The sequence below is a fragment of the Sinocyclocheilus anshuiensis genome, unplaced genomic scaffold, assembly GCF_001515605.1.
Source record: "Sinocyclocheilus anshuiensis isolate Anshui unplaced genomic scaffold, SAMN03320099.WGS_v1.1 scaffold407, whole genome shotgun sequence".
Lineage (NCBI taxonomy): Eukaryota > Metazoa > Chordata > Actinopteri > Cypriniformes > Cyprinidae > Sinocyclocheilus > Sinocyclocheilus anshuiensis.
In genome coordinates, this window is record NW_015552593.1 from 1,110,817 (window position 1) to 1,122,165 (window position 11,349).

General features: G+C 36.0%; 1 protein-coding gene across 1 annotated transcript in view; it reads left to right on the forward strand.

Annotated features, from left to right (window-relative positions):
• The first annotated feature begins 3,863 nt into the window (after positions 1-3,863).
• Positions 3,864-11,349, forward strand: part of loxl4 (lysyl oxidase-like 4) — a 26,251-nt gene continuing 18,765 nt past the window's right edge. Inside the window, exons 1-3 of the mRNA XM_016456501.1 lie at positions 3,864-4,158; positions 6,075-6,400; positions 6,824-7,038. Of these exons, the coding sequence (XP_016311987.1) occupies positions 3,864-4,158; positions 6,075-6,400; positions 6,824-7,038 (836 nt within the window). The remainder of the gene's footprint in view (positions 4,159-6,074; positions 6,401-6,823; positions 7,039-11,349) is intronic.

Here is an 11,349-nt window from a genome sequence, read left to right on the forward strand (position 1 = left end):
ACACACACACACACACACACACACACACACACAGACAGACAGTCAGTGAGGACTTGCCATCTACTTCCATTAGACATTGCATGTACTTGCTGAGGAACATCATCACCTGTGTTCTTCACTAATGATGCTTCTAGACTTCACTGTAGGTGAATTAGCATTGTACCAGTCAAATTAAGTTTGGACTTTGACTTTTGCTCGTCTAAATTTCTTTTCAGTGTTCTTAGAAACATTTTGAGCTAAAGGTTTGTGCTTAAATGCTTGAAATGACTTAGCAGACAAATATAAACTGTTTTTGTTTTTGATTTTGATTTTTAATGTTCACCAAGGCTGCATTTATAAAAAAAAAAAAAAATACAGTAAAAGCAATAATGTTGTGAAATATTTTTACAATTTAAAATAACAGTTTTCTACTTTTAGTACATTTTACAATGCAATTTATTTCTGTGAGCAGTCATTATTCCAGTGTTTAGTGTCACATGGTGTCCTTCAGAAGTCATTCTAATATGCTGATTTGCTGCTTAAGAAACATTTCTTACTATCATAATTTTTTTTTTTTGGAAATCGTCATCCTTTTTAGATTCTTTGATGATTAAAAATATCAGCATTTTTAATTGAAATCTTTTGTCACGTTTGGTCAGTTTAATGCATCCTTGCTGAATAAAAGTATTAATTTATCAAAAACAAACAAACAAACAAACAAGTTACAGACCCCCAACTTATAAATTGTGCCTATGTTAAGTACAAAAATATTTTGTTTTTATTATTTTATTTAATTATTTAGTTTATATCTCACAGCAACTTTATATCTCATGGCTGCGACTTTATTCTTTGCAGTTGCGACTTTTTATATCTCAAATTTCTGACTATATATTTCCTAATCAGTTTTTATACTTCACAATTGCAACTTTTCTCTCCTAACTGCAACTCTGTATTTCAAAATGTGAATAAATTGTAGGTACAACTTTATAACTCACAATCTGTCACTGTGACTATCTCATAAATTCTCATGAAGTTGGTTAAGTGATTGCTGACTGAGTAAAGCTGTAGAAGCAAAGGGTGTCGACTTTGAGAAAGTTAAAATATAATGTTTTTTGTCATTACATAATTCAGTTAGTGTTATCTCATAGCTTTGATGGCTTTCCCATTATTATAAAATGTGGAAAAACAGTAGCAATAAGGAATGAATAGGTGTGTCCAAATTTTTGGGCTGGTAGTGTATGTCACGTATGCCACCCATGAGTCAGATATAATGCATATGTATATAGGTAGTAATAGCAGTCTTGTTGAGGTGCTGTATGTATATTTTTGGCACTTTTTCCTCTCTCTTTCAGTCATTTTGCAAGATTCCTCTTTGATTAGCTGCTCTAACAGGATCCCCCTTCCTGTCTTGGTTTACACAGTGGGAGGGACCTGCATTCAAGTACACAGTCACACCAACTTTGGCACAAAAACAACTTAATTGCTAGTTTTCAATTGACAGCGAATACGTGAACAGAGGTTAGGTAATTGAGGAAACTGTTAAATATTTTCGTAAGATGGTAGGGCATTTTTTCCCCCTCGCATTTTTTTCTTGTTTGTTTCTAAATCTGTACATGGAAGTTACGGTAATTGTTGCTGAGGTACAGCCCACCTTGCACACAGTTATGGATGTGATTTGTTAGAAATATTCCTATGAATCTAAAATAGTCCTTCTGAGGTTTGCTAAAACTGAAATACACTGAATATCAACAGAACATGCTAATTTGGTCACAAACTCACAGACATGCAAACATTTAAAGCATGTACATATAAAAACAAGTAGCTGTTTGTTTTATCTATAGAGTGAAGGACTATGGATGGAGGTGAAAATGAGTGTTGAGATATTTAAGACAATCCTTACTGTGGTTTAAAGAGAAGGATGTCTTGCTTTTTTGGGAGTTGAGGTTTGTGGTCTCCTCACTGAAGAAACATCTACTATGTGGTTATGCAGCTTCTTTTAGTTACTTGGAATTTGACATATGGAGTTATTCAGGACCTGAGATCTTCCTGTGGCTTTGTGTTACAAAGTTGGCCATAAGAAGTTTAAGTGTGTGTGAACAGATCAAAATTTGAGATCCACTGTCAAATGATAATATCAACTTCATGTTTGCGATATGTTACTTAACCTTTGTTAAAAGTAAATTGTATGTATCGACACTTGTCTGTTTTATATGTTGGTATACTAGACTGAACTTCAGATGAGTCTCCTCTACTCATGTATAGAATATATGTATATATATATATATAAACAATAAGTGAAAGTTTACTTGAAATCAAACAACTGTTTTAGCATCAACCACTTTTACAAACATGTTTTTTTGTGAGTTTTATATATGAATGTGTGTATATATGTATGTGTGTGTGTGTTTTGAGTGTGTGTTCTCTATCTGTCTGTCTGTCTCTGTCTGTCTGTCTGTCATCTACATATATACTATATCAAAATGTATAAAAATTTAAATTGTTTATAAAAAAGTCACAATTTTGTGAAAATATATGCTGCATCTGCATTTATGTGAAACGCATTGAAATAAAGATGGAGAGATCTGTGGGAGGGATGTAGAAGTGATGGAGGGAGGGGGAGGAGAGGGACAGAGTGTATGTTCAACTCTCTCCTTCATTCATTTTCCTTCAGTCCGTGACTGACGTGACTTATGTGTGACTGCCAGGTGAGTGAAATTTGACTTTTAACTCACTGGTGCTCTTTATCTGCTTGGGTTCCTAATGATGTTCTTAAAAATGTGCTCTCTGTCTCTCTCCTTCTCTGCTAGTGCATGCTTTATGTCATAATGGGTTTTATTTATTGGTTTATGAATAAATACTGGGATGTGGTAAAATATGTTATGTATATACATTGATATCTATTTGTATCTCTAAATATGTGTCTCCACATAGAGATGGTGAAGTAATAGCTAGTTATTCCTGTTTGTTGTTGGATACTTATATAATCATGTTGCTATTTATGCACACAAAATGTAGACCCTTGTTTTTCTTAATTTTAACTTTCCTGATAAATTTTCCTGTTATCATACCTCTACTAAACGTTTCTTCCATCCATCACATGCTCTAATGCAATATGCACAAATCTGTGGGGTGAACCTCACAAAAACCTGCAAAGACGATGTCTGGGTCATATAAATGAAACCAAAAATTAAATTTTGGAATTAGCTTAAAATTTAATTTAATTTAATTTAATTTAATTTAATTTAATTTAATTTAATTTAATTTAATTTAATTTAATTTAATTTAATTTAATTTAATTTAATTTAATTTAATTTAATTTAATTTAATTTAATTTAATTTAATTTAATTTAATTTAATTTAATTTAATTTAATTTAATAAAAATTTTTAATTGTGTAGGTAAAGTCATAATGCAAAAGACCCAATGATCTTTAAATAGTCTTAATTGACTTTATGCAAAATATTGTTATTATAAATGTTATTGTATTATAAATATAATATATTGTATAATATTTGTTACGTTTTCTTCTTTTGATTTTTAAGTGAAATGTGGGACCCTGTTAGATTAAAAAAAAAGTCTTTCCACTTTATCTTTTTAATGGAGCTATTTAATGTTCTGCTCCTTAAAAGAGTATTTTAAACCTTTTCTTTAAAAAGTATTTTTGCTAAGTATGTCCTGATAAACACAGATAAAGAGGCTGTTTTATTTCACATGTAGTGGGTCACCTCATGGAGGCTGCCATTTTGACATCACATGACCTGCTTAATTTATCTCTGTAACCCACTCAATGCAACTTAAAAACTACTGGTAATTTCATTGTGTAGTTCATTTAGTAACAATGACACTCTTTGTTTTCTATTCCAGAAGCCTCACCTCTGTGCAATCATGATTCGGGCCATCTGTCCCATTTGTGTTCTTGTCTTTGCGCTCCTCTTTGTATGCATGGATGCACATCCCGAATCGCCAGGCCGCTCAAGGCGAGCTCCTGCTGCCAAAGTGCGACTGGCAGGTATCGGCCACAGAGAAAACGAGGGACGAGTTGAAGTCCTGCACAACGGGACGTGGGGCACCGTATGCGACGATGAGGTCGACATTAAACTCGCTAATGTGCTTTGCAGGGAACTGGGTTTCCAAAGTGGCATAACATGGGCGCACAGTGCCAAGTACGGGGAGGGAGAAGGTGAGTGAATTTCTCTGTTAAAATACATGAACTGTGACTTATAAATCTTTAATCAGCCTCATCTATCCTCATTTACTTACCTTCATGTTGTTCCAAACCTGTGTGACTTACTTTCTTTGGGAGACGTTTAGCAGAATGTCTGTACTGCTCTTTTTGATAAATGAAAATGAACCGAGGGCCATCAAGCTCCAAAAATGTTTTTGGGTGAACTATTGCTTTAAGTATTTTAAAGAGTTGCTGTCTGAATAGCTTAGGTTTAGGAGTTTTAATCTCTGTTATTTTCACATTTAACTGTGGATTACGTGAAAGACTTGAGCACAATTGTGTAAGAAGGCACAATGCTGTTTTAAATAGCTGTTTCTCACAAGTGCAAGTGCACAGAGCTACTGTTCTTTACATCGCCCAAATCGCTCCCTGTAATTTCACTTTAAGGCAGCTATAAAGACAGCCACTAACCCAGAGCATGTACAACACTTAGTTGGCAAGACAACACTGCCATTAAAACTAAAACAAACCCTTCAGACAGCTTCACCAGAGCTCTTTTGTAATGCTTTTGATGGTGATGCTTCTGTCCCATATTAACTTGTATTGTGTACATGAAGTCTGCAGACTTCAACTTTATGCATATGTATTATGTACCATTTCTTTAAAAAAAGTGTTTTTATGATATTTATGGAACAGCTGGTAGTGGCTTGTTCAAAGTAACAGTTCATCCAAAAACTCTGTCATTATTTACTCATCCTCTCATTGTTCTAAACCTGTATGACTTTCTTCTGTGGAACACAAAATAACTTTAAATAATGATAGTTTTTTTTTTTTAAATTCAATTACAATGATTTGAGACTGAAACTTTTAAACTTAAAAAATGACAAAAAGTACCATAAAAGTATCATAAAAGTGGTCCATGTAACTTGTGTTGCATTTCAAGTCTTTCAAACCCATACAATAACTATATGTGATGAACAGACCAAACTGTAAATCATTATTCATTGATAATCTTTTCCTTGAATGTTAAAAGAATAGTTCACCCTCAGGTCATCCAAGATTTGGAGAAATTTTGCATTACATCAGTTGCTCACCAATGGATCAGTGAATGGGTGCCATCAGAATGAGAGTCCAAACAGCTAATAAAATACATCAGAATAATCCACCACAATTCTTCAGTCCATCAATTAATGTCTTGTGAAGTGAAAAGCTGCATGTTTGCAATAAATAAATCAATCATTAAGATGCTGGTAACTTCAAACTATTGCAAAGTCATCTTGTCTGAATCAGGAGAGAAATACACACAGATCACATGCTGTTTACAAGTAAAAACAGTCCAAAAGCATTCTATACAAATATGGTTTGATTTTGATTTTGATTTGAAGGGACAATGGGGGATGGACTTTTTCAATGGAGGAACTTGGGAAGCATTATAATTATGGATTATTAACACTTTATGATGGATTTGTTTCTTACAAACATGCAGCTTTACACTTCACAAGACATGAATAGATGGACTGGAGTCATGTGGAATACTTGTGGATTATTGTGATGTTTTTATCAGATGTTTGGACTCTCATTCTGATGGCACCCATTCACTGCAGAAGATCCATTGGGGAGCAAGTGATGTAATGCTAAAGTTCTCCAAATATGTTCCAATGATTAAACAAACTCATCTACATCTTGGATGGGCTGAAAGCGAATAAATGTTCAGCAAATTTAAATTTTTGGGTGAATAATTGCTTTATACAACTCGAGAACCGGATCAGTCCGAAAAGTCTGAAGGTCATTGTGGTTTGAAATGACATGAGGGTGGTTGGATAATGACAACATTTTTTATTTATTTTTTTTTTGGTTGAACTATCACTTTAAGCCACATAACTGATGTTTTATTGTTCCAGTGCTTTTGTAACCTGTAACATCTGTCACAGGCCCCATTTGGATGGATAATGTGAGGTGTGTAGGAACGGAGAAAACTCTGAAAGACTGCAAGTCGAACGGATGGGGTGTTCATGACTGCAAGCACTCTGAGGATCTCGGGGTGGTCTGCAGTCCAGAGAGAAGGCTGGACCAAGTGCATCCTGGAGTCACCAGAAGAGGGCACACCATCTCTCTCAGGCCAAACGCAGTCACCTCGAACCGTTGGCAGGACATTTACTCCAGTTCAAGGACACCTGCACATCTCAGACCAGGCAACGGACATTCCCAGGATCATACTAGATGGGATCAATTCTCCAGACAGCAGTTTCATAATCCGGTAAATAGAGATTGTAGTAGACCTGAAAATTCTTTTAATACATATGTAATGCATCTCACCTGCATTTTCTTTAAATTTAGTTTGTTAAACATTTAAATAAAGAGTTACTCATCTTCATGTCCTTCCAAACTTGTATGACTTTCTTTCTACTGTGGAACATATAAGAAGATTTTTTAAAGAATATTCCTTGAAGACTTGGAACATAGTGCATAAGCTGCAATTGACCACTTTTTATGCTCTTATTGTACTTTTTGCCATTTTAATAACATTTACATGACATATACATGCCATTTCAGGACATAATCAAATAACTCAGGGTTTGGAACAATGTGAGGGTAAACAATGGCAGATTGTTTCATTTTTGGGTGAACGATTCCAATCGCAGTTTATGCTCATGAGAAAATGTTTTCAATCTTCCTCTAGTCTGCCAGTAGGGTGAAGATCGAGGAAGTCCGTCTCAAGCCGATCTTGATGGTTACAAAGAAGCATGCTCTTGTTACGGAGGGTGTGGTGGAAGTAAAGCATGCTGGGAGATGGAGACAGGTGTGTGATAAAGGCTGGAGTCTGAACAGCAGCAGAGTTGTGTGTGGGATGCTTGGCTTTCCTGACGCGGAGCAGCCCAACATGAATACCTACAAGTGAGTCCTGCGCTTTTAATGAAATAAACAACATGAGCACTGGCATGAGTCTCTGAGGTTTTGGAGAGAATTAGTATCATATTAAAACCCAATATTTCACACTAATTCACTGTTATTGGCTGATGTTAGTTTGGTTCAATTTCATTGTGTTAGTACAGGGCCTCCCAGAGTTTTAACTAACAACATAATATCCAGTCCAGACTGCAGCTGCATGATTCTGGCCAAAAACTGCCCACTTGCACAGGAAACGACTGTCTGGTTGACATGTAGCAGACCTGTATCAACCAGCTACATTTTTATTTTACATGCTGTTTATGTAAGGGTAAATACAGGTGAAACTATGTTAAATACTACTGTTAAAAAAAAGTGAGATCTTTTAACTTAAAAAAAAAAAACTTTTTTTGAACAATCATGCTTACACTTACTACTAAAGCTATATTTATTTAATCAAAAATACAGTAAAAACAGCAATATTGTAAAAAACTTTATTACAATATATTTTCTATTTTAATATCTTTTAAAAAAGTAATTTATGCCTGTGATGGTAAAGTTGAATTTTCAGCAGACATATACTCCAGTCTTCAGTGTTACATGATCCTTCATGATCCTGTCTTTTTTTTTTTTTTATCTTCTTTTTGTTTGTTGGACCACACAGGGTGTTGTGATGATGATATTCTATGTAGACAAAGTTCATGTCTAAGCACTGGAAGATGTTTGTCTCTGCATATAGCAGAAAGTGAAAGATTCACCAACTCTTTTGGCTGGAATTGCACATCTGTTTTCCTTATCCTTGTTCCCCAGGCACCTTTCACAAACCTAAACACTTAACCAATGATTAAAAGATCTTTCAAACCTACTGATGCTATCTGGATCTCAGCGTTACTGAAATGAAGAGTCTGCTCAGAACGCTTAGTTCTAAGTGAGAAGTCTAATATCCCTGCTGATTGTTATGGGAAAGGGACATCAGTTTTAAAGCCTTCCAAGTGTCTGTTGTTGAAAAAGAGTTTCAGGTTTGTTTAATGATTTTATTGACATTGCCACCCTTGACTTTCTCCTGCCTCCTCACAGAATGTTTCCCTGAACAGTGTTCCCAACTGAGCTGCACTGTCGTTGTTGTCTCACTTGGTCAGTTCTTTTAATAATTTAAAGAGCAGTTTATTGTTGGGAGTTTCTGGACTTTGGCTATTATTCTAAAAAGGCATTTATGCAGGTTGTGTGCTGCATCCTCAGATATTTTTGATGGATTTATGCATATAACCGTTATTGTGCTGTGAAGTCAACTGGAGTTTGATGCCTACAGATTCTTCTTGCAGTGTGGCTTAGACAGGATACAGGATGTGTATTTAGAACTCTATTCTAGAGCATAAATACAGGATCAGAGATGACAAGGTCCAGTCCTGCTCTTTTTAGAAAAGTTATTTTCTTAGAGCAATTTTGTGCTCATGTTTGTCATCTTTACCTACCTATGTACAGTATTAACCCATCTACCTACCTACCATTTCTTTTTACCTACCTACTTATTTACCTATCCATGCACCTACCCACATACTACGCATATACAATATCTACCTACCTCCCGATTTTCTTCCCCTACTACCTATATCTACCATTCATTTTACCTACCTATATACCCACCTTCCTACCTACGTATCCACCTACTGTACCCACTTACTTATCTAGAAACTACCTAGTTATTTTCTTCCCCTCATACCTACCTGCCTATCTTTTTACTATCCTACTTATGTTCCCACCAACCAATCTATTTGTCAACCTGTCTTTACCTTTCCACTTACATATCTACCCACCTGTGTATCTTTTTAACTTTCTTTTTACCTTTACCTACCTACCACTCAACCTTTTTGCCTACCTAACTACTTATCTAATGATCCACCTACCTACTTACCTATCTATCTACAGAATCTAGGAGGTATCCTTACTTATTTTCTTCTTGTACTACCTGCCTATTATTTACGATCCTACTTATCTACCTACCCACATATTTATTTAAAGGGATGGTTCACCCAAAAATGAAAATTCTGTCATTAATTACTCACCCTCATGTCATTCCAAACCAGTAAGACCTTTGTTCATCTTCGGAACACAAATTAAGATATTTTTGATGAATTCTGAGAGCTTTCTGACCCTGCATAGACCGCAACGCAACTAACACGTTCAAGGCCCAGAAAGGTAGGAAGGACATCGTTAAGACATCAGTGGTTCAACCTTAATTTTATGAAGTTACATGAATACTTTTTGTACGCAAAGAAAACAAAAATAACGACATTATTCAACAGTTTCTTCTGTTCAGTGTCAGTCTTCAATGCATGTTCATGATAGTATACCACGATGCATGAGTGTGGTGCTGCTGACGCAGGAGCCAGCGTTCTGACGTAGAACCCAGATGCGCTGCGCCTTGTTTACAAGGAGAGGAATGCACACGCATGCATCATGGTAGTCTCGTAAACGTGCATCAAAGACTGAAAATGGTTGCCTAATGGAACATGCTTACTACCTGCATTTCGCTTTCATTTGTTATTTCCTTTTCATAGTTGCCTCGTTTTTTTACTTCTCTTATAGGAGGCTGCTGTGGTTAGGAGGCATTTTTTTAATAACCACACTCACAGCACAACTATTTCATTCCCATCGTCTGAATGGGCTTTGGCCGTGCTGGCATGTTGACCCATGTGCTCGTTATAAAAAGCACCACCTTAATCTTATGGGTCTGCGGTCCCTAAGCTTTTTTAGTGAAAGGTTTGTGCTGGGGCGTTGTTGTAAGTGTTGTACGTGCTTTCTGCTGATGATTCCTCTATGATTTGTGCCTGCTGTAGAACAATATGTCTTGATAAATGTGCTTGAGCGTTGAGCAATTTCCACGTTTTTGTGCTCTTAAAAAAGATTCTTACCTAGCAGATAAGACCGCTGACAGGTTAATGTTATCTCTTTTCAGGCTTAATGCCCTTTTCCTTGAGAATCCTAATCTTGAGGTCACAGAAACACCTAAGCGAGCTTTTGTTTATGCATGACTCAAAGACATGCCGCAAACAGCAACTCGAAGATGCTGTTTGAACTCAAATTAGAGCTTATAGAGCTAGCTGTGGCTTACATCCTAGGGAATCTCCATTTGGCTCCTTCTCATCTGTGAGCGTGCCCAGCACCTGACCTCACCATGTCGTATGTGCATTTTGTTAAGTCTCCACAGAGCAGCAGACTTGGCAGTAGCGATCATTCAGGGATCGCGAGCCGGCCCGCCCTGACACTGCCTCTTCTGGATCCTCCGCTGAAGATGCTGTAATTAACTGTTGTGCCACTCAGAAGATTTCCACGTTTCTGGCGAGTAAGGGAAAGGCAGATTACAATTATAGCTGCGCCCTTTGGCTGCTGTGTCAGCAGAACACACTCTGTCTGTGTCACCGAGGAAATTGAAAGACTTAAGCCACAATTTAGGCTCGGATATCCTTAGATGAACATCTAAAGAAATGAAATACAATATTTTAACAAGTCTGACAAAGTCGAAACAGTGCCTCAGTCAGACTGTGTACAGAAAGAAAAATCACCTTCTGTGTTTATGGAGTTTGTATTGTGATAATTGGCTCGGTGTCATTTAATGGCAGGCTTTAAGCTTTATATTTTTAGTCCATTGATTATCACCTTTGGGGGTCAAACACTATAATCAGCCAAATGTGATCAAGTTCAGGGTGTTGGCATTCAGTGGTGTGGTGTGTGAGATTTTACATTAATTTCATGATTTTATCGTATCACGTATATTGAACAAGATGAGACAAAAATCATTTTTCTTTATCAAAGGCAATGGCTAAATATATGACCAGCACAAAACAGGAAATAATTGCTAAGGCTATATATGTATCCTAACTTTTCCAACTTTTTTTTTTTTTTGGTAACATAATTTCACAAAAATGCCTTCCATACTGACACTGTCGTCTCAAGTCCACTGACTTTTGATAAAATGTGCATGTTTAATATATATAATTTTTATTATTATTTATTTATTATTAAAACAATCCTGGGGACATAAAAGTGCCTGAAATGCGTGCATCCTTAATAGCTATATTGTGTAATGACTACAGAGATATATTTACAATATATATATATATATATATATATATAATAACTTTATCACAGATTAGAGTGCCCTATTGCTTAATAAATGCTTAAACAGCATGTTTTGTAAGACGTAGTGAGAGAGAAAGATTTGTGTGTGTATAATGCTTAAAACAGTGGCATGATTGTTGTCTCCAAACAGACCAGCCCTCTCTATCATTAAGTTTTCTTGGTTCAGCAGTAAACCAAGGG